The following is a 21,111-nucleotide window of genomic DNA, read 5'->3' as shown; positions in this document are numbered from 1 at the left end:
AAGGCATACCCCGCCAAAGACACCCTTAGAGAATATTTATGCCTACAAAAAAAAATCTTTACAAATATTGTATTCCCTGATAAAATTACCAATCCATTCCTAAAACTTGTATATCTAAACAAAAGCATTTGAAGTTTTGTAAACAACTCATAATGGAAATGCACATTTTTTCTTTTGATGTACTTGTATGTTATATTTTTATTGCTAACAAATGATAGAAATGTTCCCTTTCTATAAAAGGTGCAATAAATTTTTAGTACAACGTTCAAATATGCATATGTATGGTTTTTAATGTGTACCCAGCTGCCTCCATCTTTTTTTCCGATAAATAGAAAATGGATGAATGTAACCCACACTGGTTCGTCCCAACACTATCCAGTGGTTCATCCGACACTATCTGATTCTTCCCAACGCTATCTAGTTCGTTGCAATGCTATCTTGTTTGTCCCAACACTATCTGGTCCATCCCAATGCTATCTGGTTCGTCCCAATGCTATCTGGTTTGTCCCAACGCTATATGGTTTGTCCCAACGCTATATGGTTTGTCCCTACACTATCTGGTTCGTCCCGACACTATCTGGTTCATCCCAACGCTATCTGGTTCGTCCCAATGCTATCTGCTTCGTTCAGACGCTATCTGGTTCGCCATAATGCAATCTGGTTCGTCCCAACGCTATCTGTTTCGTCCCAATGCTATATGTTTCACCCCAACACTATCTGGTTCGTCCCAATGCTATCTGGCTTGTCCCAATGCTATCTGTTTCGTCCCAACGCTATCTGGTTTGTCCCAATGCTATCTGGTTCGTCCCAACGCTATCTGTTTCGCCCGACGCTATCTGGTTCTTCCCAACACTATCTGGTTTGTCCCAATGCTATCTGGTTCGTCCCAACGCTATCTGTTTCGTCCCAACGTGATCTGGTTCGTCCTGACGCTATCTAGTTCGTCCCAATGCTATCTGTTTCGTCCCAACGATATATGTTTCATCCCAACGCTATCTGGTTCGTCGTAATGCTATCTGGCTCGTCCCAACGCTATCTGTTTCGTCCCAACGCTATCTGTTTCGTCCCAACGCTATCTGTTTCGTCCCAACGCTATCTGGTTCGCCCCGACGCTATCTGGTTCGCTGCAATGCATTCTGATTCGTCCCAACGCTATCTGTTTCGTCCCACTGCTATCTGGTTCGTCCCAATGCTATCTGGTTCGTCCCGACGCTATCTGGTTCGTCCCGGCGCTATCTGTTTCTTCCCAATGCTATCTGGTTCATTCCAATGCTATCTGGTTTGTCCCAATGCATTCTGATTCGTCCCAACGCTATCTGTTTCGTCCCAACGTTATCTGGTTCGTCCCAATGCTATCTGGTTCGTCCCGACGCTATCTGGTTCGTCCCGACGCTATCTGGTTCGTCCCGACGCTATCTGGTTCGTCGTAATGCTATATGGTTCGTCCCAACGCTATCTGTTCCGTCCCAATGCTATATGTTTCGTCCCAATGCTATCTGGTTCGTCGTAATGCTATCTGGCTCGGCCCAACGCTATCTGTTTCATCCCAACGCTATCTGGTTCGTCCCAATGCTATCTGGTTCATCCCAACGCTATCTGTTTCGTCCCAATGCTATCTGGTTCGTCCCCACGTTATCTGGTTCGTCCCAATGCTATCTGGTTCGTCCCAATGCTATCTGGTTCGTCCCAACGCTATCTATTTCGTCCCAATGCTATCTGGTTCGTCCCCACGTTATCCGGTTCGTCCCAATGTTATCTGGTTCGTCCCAATGCTATCTGGTTCGTCCCAATGCTATATGTTTTGTCCAAACTCTATCTGGTTTGTCCCAATGCTATCTGGCTCGACCCAACGCTATCTGTTTCGCCCCGACGCTATCTGGTTCGTCCTGACGATATCTATTTCATCCCAATGCTATCTGTTTCGTCCCAACGCTATCTGGTTCGTCCCGACGATTTCTGGATTGTCCTAGCGCTATCTGGTTCGTCCCGACGCTATCTGGTTCGTCGTAATGCTATCTGGTTTGTCCCAATGCTATATGTTTTGTCCAAACTCTATCTGGTTTGTCCCAATGCTATCTGGCTCGTCCCAACGCTATCTGTTTCGTCCCAACGCTATCTGGTTCGTCCCAACGCTATCTGTTTCGTCCCAACGCTATCTGGTTCATCCCAACGCTATCTGGTTCGTTCCAATGCTATCTGGTTCTTCCCAACGCTATCTGTTTCGTCCCAACGCTATCTGTTTCGTCCCGACGCTATCTGGTTCGTTGCAATGCATTCTGATTCGTCCCAACGCTATCTGTTTCGTCCCACTGCTATCTGGTTCGTCCCAATGCTATCTGGTTCGTCCCGACGCTATCTGGTTCGTCCCGACGCTATCTGGTTCGTCGTAATGCTATCTAGTTTGTCCCAATGCTATATGTTCTGTCCAAACTCTATCTGGTTTGTCCCAATGCTATCTGGCTCGTCCCAACGCTATCTGTTTCGTCCCAACGCTATCTGGTTCGTCCCAACGCTATCTGTTTCGTCCCAACGCTATCTGGTTCATCCCAACGCTATCTGGTTCGTTCCAATGCTATCTGGTTCGTCCCAACGCTATCTGTTTCGTCCCAACGCTATCTGTTTCGTCCCGACGCTATCTGGTTCGCCCCGACGCTATCTGGTTCGTTGCAATGCATTCTGATTCGTCCCAACGCTATCTGTTTCGTCCCACTGCTATCTGGTTCGTCCCAATGCTATCTGGTTCGTCCCGACGCTATCTGGTTCGTCCCGACGCTATCTGTTTCTTCCCAATGCTATCTGGTTCATTCCAATGCTATCTGGTTTGTCCCAATGCATTCTGATTCGTCCCAACGCTATCTGTTTCGTCCCAACGCTATCTGGTTCGTCCCAATGCTATCTGGTTCGTCCCGACGCTATCTGGTTCGTCCCGACGCTATCTGTTTCGTCCCAATGCTATCTGGTTCATCCCAATGCTATCTGGTTCGTCCCAACGCTATCTGGTTCGTCCTAACGCTATCTGGTTCGTCCAGACGCTATCTGGTTTGTCGTAATGCTATCTGGCTCGTCCCAAAGCTACCTGTTTCATCCCAACGCTATCTGGTTCGTCCCAATGCTATCTGGTTCGTCCCAACGCTATCTGTTTCGTCCCAATGCTATCTGGTTCGTCCCCACGTTTTCTGGTTCGTCCCAATGCTATCTGGTTCGTCCCCATGCTATCTGGTTCGTCCCAATGCTATCTGGCTCGTCCCAACTCTGTTTCGTTTCATGTTTCGGCACTATGCTATTTCGTCCTGACGCTTTAACAAATCAAGACAATGCCAATCTAATGTACACGGAATGATAATATACAAAAAACAACAACACTGAATTAAAGCATATGACATTATTTTTGGCACTTATCTGACGCCATAGTGTTCGAGCCAATGCTGTTTAGTCCTTACATTGTTTCCAGTCAAAGATGCTGAATTGTTCGGACATCGAGTTACGAAAACATCGAGATACGGCAAAATTGTAACTCGATGTTCAAATAACAGTTAACAGAACTTCGAGTTACGGGCAATATATATATATTTGTTTTGTTTATTGTTTATTTTTTCCAAGTTCGGTTAATAATTAAAATTCGAAGTGTGGACGGCATAATGAAAATTTGAACATAACAATGAAGAATATTTAAATTAATCTTAATTTTTTAAACTTTTATATCGACATGGCTTATTGTGTTCGGCCTGGAATTTGCTGTCCTATACATACATATTTGTCTATGTACTTTACTAATAAGATATTATACATATAGTTATTTTATTTATTTATTTGTAAAGATACATTTCTTAAAATAAGTACAAGAAATACTGTTATAGATCATGAAAAATAACATATAACAAAATTAATATTAGTACAATAAAAATAACATTACAATCTACTTATTAGTTTAAAAAAGTTGTTCTAACGTCCATGGCATCAACTAAAAATTCTTTCATAAGTTTGTCTATGGTGTAACATATTTCTTTGCTATAACCTTGAGTGGTATCTCCCAGAAGAAAGCATAATAAGTCTTCGTTATTCAGTTGCTGGAAGTTATCAGATAAATTTGTTTCTTTCATCTTCAATAACATTTATTTTATTTCACACATTAAGTTTTCCCTTTTTATTTTAAAACTTGGACATTGCAAAATAAAATGTTCGAGAGTTTCTTCGTCTTTTTCACAACATGGACAAATTATGTCATCTTCACTATTATTTTCCCATTTTCTTTTTTCATATGTTAACCCAAGAGTACATAATCTTGCTCTGAATTTTAGCTGTGCTCCTTTAAAGTTATTTATTGACTGAAGATATTTCTCACTTTTCAAGCTAGTTTTGAATTTTCTATAATAATTAAGGCTTGATTTTAACTTCATATCTTCTCTCCACTTGGGTTCATCATGGTTCAGAACCAATGTTTTTAGTTGTTTATCAGTTAAGTTTGTAAACTGTTTTTTTTATTTATTTTGACATGTTTTATTATATCATCTGTATATCTTAGCCAGTTCCAAAATATGTAACCTCTATGTTGTTCAGTTTCTTGGTTTAGCTCATTTAATTTGGTAAAAATAACTTTTGTCCACCTAGATTCTTTCATTTCATTCAGTCTCCTATAATATTTTAAACTCATTATATCTATATTGTATTCAACCCAAGATCACCAAAGAACAGCTTCATTTGCAGTGTTTCACTGACTTTTCAGTATAAATTTTCAAACTGTTCTTTGCAGTTTTTCCAAACTCTCCATGTCAGATAAACTAGGCGTTACTATTTCACCAGCATATTCTAATGAAGGGCGTATTACATTATTCCATAGTGACAACCCATAATCTACCCTATTAATGTTTCCATGATTTCCAAGGGTTGCTTTCATTATTGGGAATAGTTTGTTGAATGTTTCACTTATTTTTACACAGTGAGTATGGTCAGAGTTGAATGCATGTATGAATACAGTGATTGAATTCCATTTTGTTTTGTCATAGATGCCCTTTAATCCTTTAATTTTGAATTTCCTGGTTGAGTCGATAAACCTAATTTTAAATTGTGAAAACAAACATGGTTATCGTGTTCTCTTGGCGTAAATCAGGTAAAGAGGAAGGTACCCGGATGGAAGTAGACATACGAGTATGCCAGCAGGATTTACACAGGAATATAATAATTTTATTCAACACAAAAATCTACTACAGAGAGTAATTTTATGGTTGTAAAACAAAAACAGAAATAATACTTCACGCAACTAATATCACAAATACCACATTAAATATATATAATTATAGAACGAGGAAAAAACATAAGCTAATGTTATTGTTTAGGACGAAGTAAAACTGAAGTACAATTCACTCCACCAAAATCACGAATAAAACACTGAATAAATGTAACTAAGAATGGAAGAAAACAAAACAAAAAACAAACAAACAAACATGCGAATTAGTATAACAATAAAACTACTAAGCTACTAAATATGCCATTGCAGACTAATTTGAATATGTCTACCTGTAATGCGCAAATCTGATTGGCTGAGGTATCATTTCCACTCCCTCCAGGGAATGAGTGTGAGTGTGAATGTGAATAAATAAATAAATAAATAAATAAATAAATAAATAAATAAATAAATAAATAAATAAATTATATTATTGTAATAATTACATGGGGAGATAGAGCGTAGGAAAAAAATGTTGTTTTGTGATGTAACATTAAATCCTTTCAGTATTTGTTGTGTCCTCTGACAGTACAGTTGTGTAATAAGAGTTATTAATAAGAGTTATTTATTACATTATTATTTTATTCTCAACCGCAGACAGACGTAATTTCCACTGCGCCGTGAAAGTCTATGGAGCATTTCTCTGGAGTGTCGCTGCAGTTTAGACACATGAACAGGATTTCGTTGTGAAATCAATCATACCCGGATGTCCGACGTTCAGCGCTATTGACATAGCTGTTGAACTCTGATCTCAGTATCTCTGTTACGGGCACGGGAATCTTCATTTGTGTGTCGCTTGATGCTTGATCGTTGATTTAGTTTATTCTCGGTTAGTTTGTGTACTATACGGGTTTTTGGAGATAAAATGCTCAGTACTGCGACAACATTGGTGAAGGTGGGCATGAACCTGTCATCTCGGCTCCGCGCAGTTCCCACGTTATCGCAACTACGTTATCATCAGAAATTTAGTACATCTAGCCGGTGTTTGAACAGTAAGTTTTCATAATTTCATTCCTGAACGTAATAATAATAATATTCTCGGTTGAAACAAGGTCTAGTGTTTGTTCTGGGTTTTCCCAGTCTGTGGCCTTGATACTAATTTCAGATCGTTTTATGATATATCAACTGTGCATGAATGGCCATTGTCGAAAAATAAATTCGATTTCTCAGTCGTTTTGTAATCGCTTTCATAAAATTTGACCTTTGAACTGACTTAATATGTAACTGATATATTCGTCGTCTTTTAACTCATAACATAAATTTCTTGACTATTATAGACCGGCCCCGTCCACGTACTTGTGTCACATGTGTACTAGTTTCACATGTGTACAGTGAACGGGATTTTACAGTCAGTGTTTCCATAAACATCGCTGTTAATTATTTGTCCTTTTGACAGAATTTGACCTTGATGGAAAAAGTGGGTCGGTTAGCTCGCATGGTCTTGACGATTAGTAGCTACATAGTCCCTCCATGGTTGCCATAACAATTTAGGGGACCCCTAAATTGCTGCTACTACGATTTAAGTAGTGTTCACGCGTGATTATTTATACTAATAATTTTATTTATATGATATATATTTTAATAATTTTAGAGGAACAGTAATGGTTACAAAAGCAAATGAAAGAAACAAAGAAAAAAAATGACAACACCATTATATTATATATGAAGCTTGCATAAATCATTGAAATGGAAATTTTCGGCATTTTATTATTATTATTTAGGCTCACAAAGCTAATAAAATAAATAGTTTTATTACAGCTTAGTGTTGGAAAAAATCCAAATATTATTAATATTTTAGAATAATTGGTACATGCATGGTATTGTGTGAATATGAATGGCCATTAATAGGGATTTCTCAATTTGTAATTGCTTTTATAGTATGTCCCGCCAACTGACTATCATATAACAGATATGTTCTTTGTCTGAGATCATTTGAACCCTGTTCACGTATTCTAACGCTCACAGATAGTGCAATCAATAATTGCAGTTTTTGAATATTAACGCCAGACTTTTAGATGTTGGAGTGTTTTGGTTGCTAACTAAAGGGGAGCCTTGGAAATCAACCAGTATTCAAACCCCCCAAAATAATACTAAAATGTGACCCCTCCCCACTACATGTATATGGTTGATTGAAGCACAATCCTATATAGAGACTTTATATACACTAAATGTCCTGTCTCTAAATCAGACTCAATTCAAATCAGATATGTTCTTGAAAGCTCAATAGTGCTGGTGTTCCAAGTAAATTCCAAAACATGAACATAATCTGTGTTTCATGATCATTGAACGAGCTCAGAAGATTTGACAATCGCTCTCAAACAAAAGAATGTAACTGAGATCCTCTTAATGGAACTTGTATAAAATTTGATCTTCTCATTGCTCCTCCTGGTTAATAATAAAAGCACCATTGGAATTTCTTGAAGGTGAACCTGTTTGTTGTTTGATCTTGAGATGAGAAGTGGGTCAGCTGAAAAAATAAATTTGAAAGAAGTCTCCTTAATGTTTGACAGCATCTAATTATTACTGTAGTAATATTTTATAATAATTTCACTCGTAGTACAAGCATGTTTGTTTAGTTGAATTTATTTTCTAATTTGCCTACACTATAAAACTTTGTTTACAAGGCAACATTCTATTAAAGCCTTACTGCTCCATCCCAGGAGAACAACAGCCAAAGCTAGTCATGGTTCATTTATATGGCATAACTATTAGAGCCAATATTCAATCACCCTGAGATGTAGACCTACATGTATAAATGAGAACTATTTGTGAATATTAATTATGTGCATATTTAATTTCATAATTGTTGAAGCCAATATTCAATCACCCTGAGATGTATTCCTATAAATGAGAACTATTTGTGAATATTAATTATGTGCATATTTAATTTCATAATTGTTGAAGCCAATATTCAATCACTCTGAGATGTAGACCTATAAATGAGAACTATTTGTGAATATTAATTATGTGCATATTTAATTTCATAATTGTTGAAGCCAATATTCAATCACCCTGAGATGTATTCCTATAAATGAGAACTATTTGTGAATATTAATTATGTGCATATTTAATTTCATAATTGTTGAAGCCAATATTCAATCACTCTGAGATGTAGACCTATAAATGAGAACTATTTGTGCATATTAATTATCTGCATATTTAATTTCATAATTGTTGAAGCCAATATGCAATCACCCTGAGATGTAGACCTATAAATGAGAACTATTTGTGAATATTAATTATGTGCATATTTAATTTCATAATTGTTGAAGCCAATATTCAATCACCCTGAGATGTATTCCTATAAATGAGAACTATTTGTGAATATTAATTATGTGCATATTTAATTTCATAATTGTTGAAGCCAATATTCAATCTCTCTGAGATGTAGACCTATAAATGAGAACTATTTGTGAATATTAATTATGTGCATATTTAATTTCATAATTGTTGAAGCCAATATTCAATCACCCTGTGATGTAGACCTATAAATGAGAACTATTTGTGAATATTAATTATGTGCATATTTAATTTCATAATTGTTGAAGCCAATATTCAATCACCCTGAGATGTAGACCTATAAATGAGAACTATTTGTGAATATTAATTATGTGCATATTTAATTTCATAATTGTTGAAGCTAATATTCAATCACCCTGAGATGTAACCTATAAATGAGAACTATTTGTGAATATTAATTATCTGCATATTTAATTTCATAATTGTTGAAGCCAATATGCAATCACTCTGAGATGTAGACCTATAAATGAGAACTATTTGTGAATATTAATTATTTGCATATTTAATTTCATAATTGTTAGAGCCAATATTCAATCTCTGAGAAGTAGACCTATAAATGAGAACTATTTGTGAATATTAATTATGTGCATATTTAATTTCATAATTGTTGAAGCTAATATGCAATCACTCTGAGATGTAACCTATAAATGAGAACTATTTGTGAATATTAATTATGTGCATTTTTAATTTCATAATTGTTGAAGCTAATATGCAATCACCCTGAGATGTAGACCTATAAATGAGAACTATTTGTGCATATTAATTATGTGCATATTTAATTTCATAATTGTTGAAGCCAATATTCAATCTCTCTGAGATGTAGACCTATAAATGAGAACTATTTGTGAATATTAATTATGTGCATATTTAATTTCATAATTGTTGAAGCCAATATGCAATCACTCTGAGATGTAGACCTATAAATGAGAACTATTTGTGCATATTAATTATGTGCATATTTAATTTCATAATTGTTGAAGCCAATATTCAATCTCTCTGAGATGTAGACCTATAAATGAGAACTATTTGTGAATATTAATTATGTGCATATTTAATTTCATAATTGTTGAAGCCAATATTCAATCTCTCTGAGATGTAGACCTATAAATGAGAACTATTTGTGAATATTAATTATGTGCATATTTAATTTTATAATTGTTGAAGCCAATATTCAATCTCTCTGAGATGTAGACCTATAAATGAGAACTATTTGTGAATATTAATTATGTGCATATTTAATTTCATAATTGTTGAAGCCAATATTCAATCTCTCTGAGATGTAGACCTATAAATGAGAACTATTTGTGAATATTAATTATGTGCATATTTAATTTCATAATTGTTGAAGCCAATATTCAATCACCCTGAGATGTAGACCTATAAATGAGAACTATTTGTGAATATTAATTATTTGCATATTTAATTTCATAATTGTTAGAGCCAATATTCAATCTCTGAGAAGTAGACCTATAAATGAGAACTATTTGTGAATATTAATTATGTGCATATTTAATTTCATAATTGTTAGAGCCAATATTCAATCACCTTGAGATGTAACCTATCAATGAGAATTATTTGTGCATATTAATTATCTGCATATTTAATTTCATAATTGTTGAAGCCAATATTCAATCACCCTGAGATGTAGACCTATCAATGAGAACTATTTGTGAATATTAATTATGTGCATATTTAATTTCATAATTGTTGAAGCTAATATGCAATCACCCTGAGATGTACACCTATAAATGAGAACTATTTGTGAATATTAATTATCTGCATATTTAATTTCATAATTGTTGAAGCTAATATGCAATCACTCTGAGATGTAACCTATAAATGAGAACTATTTGTGAATATTAATTATGTGCATTTTTAATTTCATAATTGTTGAAGCTAATATGCAATCACCCTGAGATGTAGACCTATAAATGAGAACTATTTGTGCATATTAATTATGTGCATATTTAATTTCATAATTGTTGAAGCCAATATTCAATCTCTCTGAGATGTAGACCTATAAATGAGAACTATTTGTGAATATTAATTATGTGCATATTTAATTTCATAATTGTTGAAGCCAATATGCAATCACTCTGAGATGTAGACCTATAAATGAGAACTATTTGTGCATATTAATTATGTGCATATTTAATTTCATAATTGTTGAAGCCAATATTCAATCTCTCTGAGATGTAGACCTATAAATGAGAACTATTTGTGAATATTAATTATGTGCATATTTAATTTCATAATTGTTGAAGCCAATATTCAATCTCTCTGAGATGTAGACCTATAAATGAGAACTATTTGTGAATATTAATTATGTGCATATTTAATTTTATAATTGTTGAAGCCAATATTCAATCTCTCTGAGATGTAGACCTATAAATGAGAACTATTTGTGAATATTAATTATGTGCATATTTAATTTCATAATTGTTGAAGCCAATATTCAATCTCTCTGAGATGTAGACCTATAAATGAGAACTATTTGTGAATATTAATTATGTGCATATTTAATTTCATAATTGTTGAAGCCAATATTCAATCACCCTGAGATGTAGACCTATAAATGAGAACTATTTGTGCATATTAATTATGTGCATATTTAATTTCATAATTGTTGAAGCCAATATGCAATCACCCTGAGATGTAGACCTATAAATGAGAACTATTTGTGAATATTAATTATGTGCATATTTAATTTCATAATTGTTGAAGCCAATATTCAATCTCTCTGAGATGTAGACCTATAAATGAGAACTATTTGTGAATATTAATTATGTGCATTTTTAATTTCATAATTGTTGAAGCCAATATTCAATCTCTCTGAGATGTAACCTATAAATGAGAACTATTTGTGAATATTAATTATGTGCATATTTAATTTCATAATTGTTGAAGCCAATATTCAATCATCCTGAGATGTAGACCTATAAATGAGAACTATTTGTGAATATTAATTATATGCATTTTTAATTTCATAATTGTTGAAGCCAATATTCAATCACCCTGAGATGTAGACCTATAAATGAGAACTATTTGTGAATATTAATTATATGCATTTTTAATTTCATAATTGTTGAAGCCAATATTCAATCTCTCTGAGATGTAACCTATAAATGAGAACTATTTGTGAATATTAATTATGTGCATATTTAATTTCATAATTGTTGAAGCCAATATGCAATCACTCTGAGATGTAGACCTATAAATGAGAACTATTTGTGAATATTAATTATGTGCATATTTAATTTCATAATTGTTGAAGCCAATATTCAATCACCCTGAGATGTAGACCTATAAATGAGAACTATTTGTGAATATTAATTATATGCATTTTTAATTTCATAATTGTTGAAGCCAATATTCAATCTCTCTGAGATGTAACCTATAAATGAGAACTATTTGTGAATATTAATTATATGCATTTTTAATTTTATAATTGTTGAAGCCAATATTCAATCACCCTGAGATGTAGACCTATAAATGAGAACTATTTGTGAATATTAATTATATGCATTTTTAATTTCATAATTGTTGAAGCCAATATTCAATCTCTCTGAGATGTAACCTATAAATGAGAACTATTTGTGAATATTAATTATATGCATTTTTAATTTCATAATTGTTGAAGCCAATATTCAATCACCCTGAGATGTAGACCTATAAATGAGAACTATTTGTGAATATTAATTATATGCATTTTTAATTTCATAATTGTTGAAGCCAATATTCAATCACCCTGAGATGTAGACCTATAAATGAGAACTATTTGTGAATATTAATTATGTGCATATTTAATTTCATAATTGTTGAAGCCAATATTCAATCACCCTGAGATGTAGACCTATAAATGAGAACTATTTGTGAATATTAATTATGTGCATATTTAATTTCATAATTGTTGAAGCCAATATTCAATCACCCTGAGATGTAGACCTATAAATGAGAACTATTTGTGAATATTAATTATGTGCATATTTAATTTCATAATTGTTGAAGCCAATATTCAATCACCCTGAGATGTAGACCTATAAATGAGAACTATTTGTGAATATTAATTATCTGCATTTTTAATTTCATAATTGTTGAAGCCAATATTCAATCACCCTGAGATGTAGACCTATAAATGAGAACTATTTGTGAATATTAATTATATGCATAATTAATTTCATAATTGTTGAAGCCAATATTCAATCACTCTGAGATGTAGACCTATAAATGAGAACTATTTGTGAATATTAATTATGTGCATATTTAATTTCATAATTGTTGAAGCCAATATTCAATCACCCTGAGATGTAGACCTATAAATGAGAACTATTTGTGAATATTAATTATGTGCATATTTAATTTCATAATTGTTGAAGCCAATATTCAATCACCCTGAGATGTAGACCTATAAATGAGAACTATTTGTGAATATTAATTATCTGCATTTTTAATTTCATAATTGTTGAAGCCAATATTCAATCACCCTGAGATGTAGACCTATAAATGAGAACTATTTGTGAATATTAATTATATGCATAATTAATTTCATAATTGTTGAAGCCAATATTCAATCACCCTGAGATGTAGACCTATAAATGAGAACTATTTGTGAATATTAATTATATGCATAATTAATTTCATAATTGTTGAAGCCAATATTCAATCACTCTGAGATGTAGACCTATAAATGAGAACTATTTGTGAATATTAATTATGTGCATATTTAATTTCATAATTGTTGAAGCCAATATTCAATCACCCTGAGATGTAGACCTATAAATGAGAACTATTTGTGAATATTAATTATGTGCATATTTAATTTCATAATTGTTGAAGCCAATATTCAATCACTCTGAGATGTAGACCTATAAATGAGAACTATTTGTGCATATTAATTATCTGCATATTTAATTTCATAATTGTTGAAGCCAATATTCAATCACTCTGAGATGTAGACCTATAAATGAGAACTATTTGTGCATATTAATTATCTGCATATTTAATTTCATAATTGTTGAAGCCAATATTCAATCACTCTGAGATGTAGACCTATAAATGAGAACTATTTGTGAATATTAATTATGTGCATATTTAATTTCATAATTGTTGAAGCCAATATTCAATCACTCTGAGATGTAGACCTATAAATGAGAACTATTTGTGAATATTAATTATCTGCATATTTAATTTCATAATTGTTGAAGCCAATATTCAATCACTCTGAGATGTAGACCTATAAATGAGAACTATTTGTGCATATTAATTATCTGCATATTTAATTTCATAATTGTTGAAGCCAATATTCAATCACCCTGAGATGTAGACCTATAAATGAGAACTATTTGTGAATATTAATTATCTGCATATTTAATTTCATAATTGTTGAAGCCAATATTCAATCACCCTGAGATGTAGACCTATAAACGAGAACTATTTGTGAATATTAATTATATGCATAATTAATTTCATAATTGTTGAAGCCAATATTCAATCACTCTGAGATGTAGACCTATAAATGAGAACTATTTGTGCATATTAATTATCTGCATATTTAATTTCATAATTGTTGAAGCCAATATTCAATCACCCTGAGATGTAGACCTATAAATGAGAACTATTTGTGAATATTAATTATCTGCATATTTAATTTCATAATTGTTGAAGCCAATATTCAATCACCCTGAGATGTAGACCTATAAATGAGAACTATTTGTGAATATTAATTATATGCATATTTAATTTCATAATTGTTGAAGCCAATATTCAATCACTCTGAGATGTAGACCTATAAATGAGAACTATTTGTGAATATTAATTATGTGCATATTTAATTTCATAATTGTTGAAGCCAATATTCAATCACCCTGAGATGTAGACCTATAAATGAGAACTATTTGTGAATATTAATTATGTGCATATTTAATTTCATAATTGTTGAAGCCAATATTCAATCACTCTGAGATGTAGACCTATAAATGAGAACTATTTGTGCATATTAATTATCTGCATATTTAATTTCATAATTGTTGAAGCCAATATTCAATCACCCTGAGATGTAGACCTATAAATGAGAACTATTTGTGAATATTAATTATGTGCATATTTAATTTCATAATTGTTGAAGCCAATATTCAATCACTCTGAGATGTAGACCTATAAATGAGAACTATTTGTGAATATTAATTATGTGCATATTTAATTTCATAATTGTTGAAGCCAATATTCAATCACCCTGAGATGTAGACCTATAAATGAGAACTATTTGTGAATATTAATTATGTGCATATTTAATTTCATAATTGTTGAAGCCAATATTCAATCACCCTGAGATGTATTCCTATAAATGAGAACTATTTGTGAATATTAATTATCTGCATATTTAATTTCATAATTGTTGAAGCCAATATTCAATCACCCTGAGATGTATTCCTATAAATGAGAACTATTTGTGAATATTAATTATCTGCATTTTTAATTTCATAATTGTTGAAGCCAATATGCAATCACCCTGAGATGTAGACCTATAAATGAGAACTATTTGTGAATATTAATTATGTGCATATTTAATTTCATAATTGGTGAAGCCAATATTCAATCACCCTGAGATGTAGACCTATAAATGAGAACTATTTGTGAATATTAATTATGTGCATATTTAATTTCATAATTGTTGAAGCCAATATGCAATCACCCTGAGATGTAGACCTATAAATGAGAACTATTTGTGAATATTAATTATATGCATTTTTAATTTCATATTGCTAAATTATATTTTATTTCAGATGATGATCCTAATTTTTATGAGATGGTGCAGGAATATTATGATAAAGGAGCTGCCATAATAACAGATAGATTAGTAGATGCATACCCAGGAAGGATTCCAAAAGAAGATAAAGTAAACAGGGTCAAAGGAATTCTGGGTAAGAGTTTTTTGACCCTGTCACAACCAGTTCCCTCTGTTCATCAAAAAATAGTCCCGTTTATAGTGTGCACTTTCCTTCAGAAGATTGGGACAAAAATGAAAATTGACTAAAATTTTGTCTGTTGCCTCTAAAATTAGGGTTCATTTCCAGAAATATTGAAAAATATAAGAAAAGAGTCTGGTGGTGATTTGAATAAAAGTTTGAACAATAATTGATTTATATTCTAAACACTAAATGATATATATTCTTCCATCCTATATTTTTTACAGTCAATATTGGTGGGCACATTCTTAAATTCAATCTCAGAACTATATTTTTAATAATTTGATTATGTTTGTGTGCTAGGGATGACCCATTTGAATTTGGGGTGAGGCTGGATTATTAAAAAAAATGAATATAGGCTGAAAAAAAAATCCACAAGCTCAAAAGTAAAATAAAATAAAATAAAATAAAATAAATGCTCTCAACAGAAGTTCACCCCTTCTTTATTGGGAAAATAGATAATATTCAATCAAGCCCTCAGAAAAAAAAGTATGCAATTGGCCAAATACTTATTATTATTATAGTCTCTTGATCCATGCTTAAAGCTGTATTATACCCAGCTGATATCACTTGTTTATAGCATTGTCATTGTCTACCATTGACCTTGCTTGAATAATACAACCTGAAATCAACCTAGATACAAATCAATGATATCAGGTGATAACATTTTTATCACTTGACAAATATTTGCTCCTCTAAATGTAGGGCTTGTACTATTTATCATATTTACTATATTCTGAGGTTTACTGTGTTTCGTGATGTGAATTTTTTTTATTCAAAATATTTGTAAATGTTTATAAATTTCAAATGACTTAACAATAACAAGCCTTCGCGAATGAATAATTCCTGTATAGTACTCCTCTGTGGTCAGTTAACCTCTACACTGATAAAGGCTCGCTTTTGTAATCTAACGTTCTGTTCAGCAAACAGACCACTGTACTTTGAAGTGTTTTGAATAAATGTTTTTTTAAATAGTCATAAATTTCATAAATTAAGGCAAATTCACACTTTCATGAAACCCAGTTTACTATCTGGTGATTTTGTTTACAGCTCTTATCAAGCCATGTAACCATGTCCTGAGTGTGGTGTTTCCTTTGAGACGAGACAATGGTGATTGGGAGATGATTGAAGGTTACCGTGCCGAACACAGTCAGCACTGTACACCCTGTAAAGGAGGTGAGTAGATTCTATTCATCATGCATGTTGCTTTACATTCATAGCATCAATCTGAAGCAGATGTAGAAGTTGCATATTTTGGCATGATTTGCATAAATTTATATATTTTGCATATATTTGCACACTTATCTCAACAGTTTGAAGCAGGTATGAGAATTGTATATTTTGGGCATGATTTGCATACATTTGCATAATTTTAACAACATTTTTTGAAGTACAAACCTAGATGCATGTAGCCGGGAACAGCCAGAGGTGGCGCTGTTTACAATCAAGACCTATTGAGGCTTGCCTCTGCTCATTCAGACTTGTGTAAAGGCCAGAAACAGTTGTTAAATTTGGTGACCAGTTTAGTATGATAGAAAGCATAGCGTGTACAGTTTTCAAACTACCACAATAGATAGAGTGGGGGTCAAGACCAAATATACGTGATTCTGGCGTTATAAATGTTTTCTATTAATAATTGCAGTTTCAAATAATATTCATGAGATATGTCTATGTCATAACCTTATTGTGTATGCAGTGCACATGCTTCAGTCCCTTTTCTCGTATTCCACACCCAATGCATCAGTGAGGACAATCGCAATTTACGTTTTGTGTCAGTGACGTTCAGCACCGCCAATGAGGTTTGTCAATAAAACCTTACGCGACGCTACCAGATATATACACAAGCCAACAAGCCATGCTAGCCCAGCGACTGCACACACTACCATCAATGTCATACTCTATAATATGCAATTACAATTCTGGTTCCCCCATACATAGAATTAAAGTAGCGGAAGATAAGTACCAGCATGAGATTAATGAATGCTGCCCTCTAAGTCCAAGTTATATTGTTCTTTAACTGCCAAGTCTCATGGCTGTGTCTTGATTGGTTTACAGTATGAATAAATTATTGTACAACTACAACACGTATCTGCTGACTCATCTATTTTGATATGACCTTTAACCTTTGACCTTTTTAGCGTCAAAGTAAACTTATATCACCATTCACAAATTTTAAACCCAAATTAATTTTTAGCTCCGCTGCCGACACGACAAAGCGGAGTTGTTCATATTACTGATTGTCCATCGTCGTCTTCGGGCGGCGCCGTTCGTCGTCAACTTGACAATTTCAACTTCTTCTTCATAACTGCAAGTCAGAATGTTTTCAAATTTGATATGCAAGTACCTTGGATAGTTTTTTCTCAGATTTGTTCATTTTATGTCAAAATCTCAAATTCTCTATTTTTGGTGAATATTTTTGTTATTTTTGGTAAAAAGTGATATTTTCGACTTCTTGTTCTCGTACTTGTTGGAAACCACAAGTCCTTCTCTCAGATTTGTTCATTTTGTGATGATATCTTCAATTCTATAATTTTGATGAATTTTTTTGGTAAAAAATGATATTTTCGACTTCTTGTTGTAAACCCCAAGTCTGATTGCTTTGATATTACATATCTAGGTACTACATGTGGACCTCTCAGATTTGTTCATTTCGTGATGATATCTTTAATTCTCTAATTTTGATGATTACATATAGGTACCTCAGGTAGACCTCTCTCAGATTTCGTGATGATTTCAGTCTTCAATTATTTAATTTTGATGAATATTTTTGATAAAAAGTTATATTTTCGAATTTTTGTTGAAAACAGCAAGTTCGATTGCTTTGATACAATACATATTGTTCATTTTCTAATGATATCTTCAGTTCTTTAATTGTAATGTGCATTGCTAACAGCGGAGCTATCTCTGCCGATAGGCTGCTTGTTTCATAATATTTTCAAAATGTTAATAAGAAATTATGTTCATTAGGCCCAAAATTTAAACAAAACAAAACATAAAAATAGAGAAAATGTTGCACCACAATTTCATTGTTAAATCTGAACAAATGTTGAATTTGCAGGAATGCGTTATAGCATGGATGTTAATGCTGATGAAGTACAAGCTTTAGCTGCATTGATGACATATAAATGTGCGGTTGTTGATGTTCCATTTGGTGGTGCTAAAGCTGGTGTCAAGATTGATCCTCGCAAGTATTCAGACTTTGAGCTTGAAAGAATTACTCGAAGATTTACCTTAGAATTGGCTAAAAAGAACTTCATTGGTAAGTAAGTTAGAAACTTGTACATAATTTTTTTTTCTTTCAACCAATTAAGATTTAGGTTTTAGTTTTAATTGAAGGAATTTAAAATGAAAATAAACATTTTTACCATCTGACAATTGCAAGTATAAAATCAAAACTATAATCACCTCTTTCAAAAACGTTGTGCAGCAAAATAAATGCCAACAAATTGTACTTCGATATTAACAAAATTTATTTTTGAATATCAATACTTCGAAGATATGTGGCATTCTGAAAAAAAACATTCTTGACCTTTAGGTCAATAAACTAGGTCAAGTCGTATTCTAGAAAAATGGCATCTGTATGAAATATATGAGAAAGTGTTCTAAAGCATTCATTCACAATAACATAGTTAAAGAGCGACAGTCGTCGTGACGCGTTATGTTCGATATGGGACTCATAGCGATGTATATAACATGTGTGAAATACATTGTTTATTAACATGAAATTTAAACACGCGCTGCGCAACGACAAACGTACTTTAAACTATACATGGCTTGGCCTGTATATGTAACGGTGGGCAGATCACAACATAGGATGGGGTCTATCTAAAAATACAAATGAGCTACGAATATATATAAATATATATATCGGTAGATTGAATAAAAATCAACTAATTAGAATGTAGAAACAAATGTTTCCCCCCTTATTTTGCTGCATGGTTTAGCCCTAATTAATACCACCATGACCATGGTCAGCGAACAGTTCTAGTAGATGAAACTATTAAAACACTGATGTAATTGAACAAAAAGCTAAAGGGTGCTCTTCATTAAAATAGGAAAATCAAAGAAAATGCTGAAAAAAGGAAAAAAAAAACATTTCAAAGGAGTAAAAAAAATTAAGTTTCTAGCATGGGATTTGAACTTGTGATCTTCCTCTTGCAAAGCGAAGGTCTTAACCACTACATTATCAAGTACTCCAATAGACACTTAAAAACAACAACTCTAAACTTTTGGAAGATTAACTATACAGATTAACCGTGTATACGAGTTACCTTGCCTCGGCTAAATATTAATGGAGTTATTGTGTCCCCAATCTAAACATTTAATTGTGTATATATTGGTCAGGTGATTGGTACCTTGCCTTTTTTGCAAAGTGTGAAATTATCCATCAGTAAAATGAAAATGAATGTTTTATATATACTTTGTTTTCATCTAAATATTTGGAGAAATAGAACATTTCTCAATAAACAAAAACTTCAGCATAATGAAATCTGGATTGTACCAGACTTTTATTTGTATATATACTTATCCAGGTCCTGGTGTGGATGTTCCTGCACCAGATATGGGTACGGGTGAGAGAGAGATGAGTTGGATGGCAGATACATATGCTCACACTGTTGGTAAGTAATTTAATTCCTGACATCAGTCCATTTGAATTCCTGACACCAGTCCATTTGAATTCCTGACACCAGTCCATTTGAATTCCTGACACCAGTCCATTTGAATTTCTGACACCAGTCCATTTGAACTTCTGACAGTAGTCCATTTGAATTCCTGACACCAGTCCATTTGAATTCCTGACACCAGTCCATTTGAATTTCTGACACCAGTCCATTTGAATTCCTGACACCAGTCCATTTGAATTCCTGACACCAGTCCATTTGAATTCCTGACACCAGTCCATATGAATTCCTGACACCAGTCCATTTGAATTCCTGACACCAATCCATTTGAATTCCTGACACCAGTCCATATGAATTCCTGACACCGGTCCATTTGAATTCCTGACACCAGTCCATTTGAATTCCTGACACCAGTCCATTTGAATTCCTAACACCGATCCATTTGAATTCCTGACACCAGTCCATTTGAATTTCTGACACCAGTCCATTTGAACTTCTGACAGTAGTCCATTTGAATTCCTGACACCAGTCCATTTGAATTCCTGACACCAGTCCATTTGAATTCCTGACACCAGTCCATTTGAATTCCTGACACCAGTCCATTTGAATTTCTGACACCAATCCATTTGAATTCCTGACACCAGTCCTTTTTAATTTCTGACACCAGTCCATTTGAATTTCTGACACCAGTCCATTTGAATTTCTGACACCAGTCCATTTGAATTTCTGACACCAGTCCATTTGAATTCCTGACACCAGTCCATTTGAATTTCTGACACCAGTCCATTTGAATTCCTGACACCAATCCATTTGAATTTCTGACACCAGTCCATTTGAATTTCTGACACCAGTCCATTTGAATTTCTGACACCAGTCCATTTGAATTCCTGACACCAATCCATTTGAATTTCTGACACCAGTCCATTTGAATTTCTGACACCAGTCCATTTGAATTTCTGACACCAGTCCATTTGAATTCCTGACACCAATCCATTTGAATTTC

The 21,111-nt window shown here is 33.2% G+C and overlaps 1 protein-coding gene across 1 annotated transcript in view; it reads left to right on the top strand.

Annotated features, from left to right (window-relative positions):
* Positions 1-5,879: 5,879 nt before the first annotated feature.
* LOC100374294 (glutamate dehydrogenase, mitochondrial-like) overlaps positions 5,880-21,111 on the top strand; it is a 30,137-nt gene continuing 14,905 nt past the window's right edge. The window contains exons 1-5 of the mRNA XM_085493835.1: positions 5,880-6,213; positions 15,304-15,441; positions 16,537-16,662; positions 18,545-18,745; positions 20,019-20,105. Of these exons, the coding sequence (XP_085349961.1) occupies positions 6,087-6,213; positions 15,304-15,441; positions 16,537-16,662; positions 18,545-18,745; positions 20,019-20,105 (679 nt within the window). The 5' untranslated portion in view covers positions 5,880-6,086. The remainder of the gene's footprint in view (positions 6,214-15,303; positions 15,442-16,536; positions 16,663-18,544; positions 18,746-20,018; positions 20,106-21,111) is intronic.

This window comes from Saccoglossus kowalevskii, chromosome 19, assembly GCF_978046115.1.
Source record: "Saccoglossus kowalevskii chromosome 19, keSacKowa6.1, whole genome shotgun sequence".
In the NCBI taxonomy this organism is placed as follows: Eukaryota; Metazoa; Hemichordata; class Enteropneusta; family Harrimaniidae; genus Saccoglossus; species Saccoglossus kowalevskii.
The sequence above is the reverse complement of the archived record's forward strand: the minus strand, read 5'-3'. Positions and strand labels throughout refer to the sequence as shown.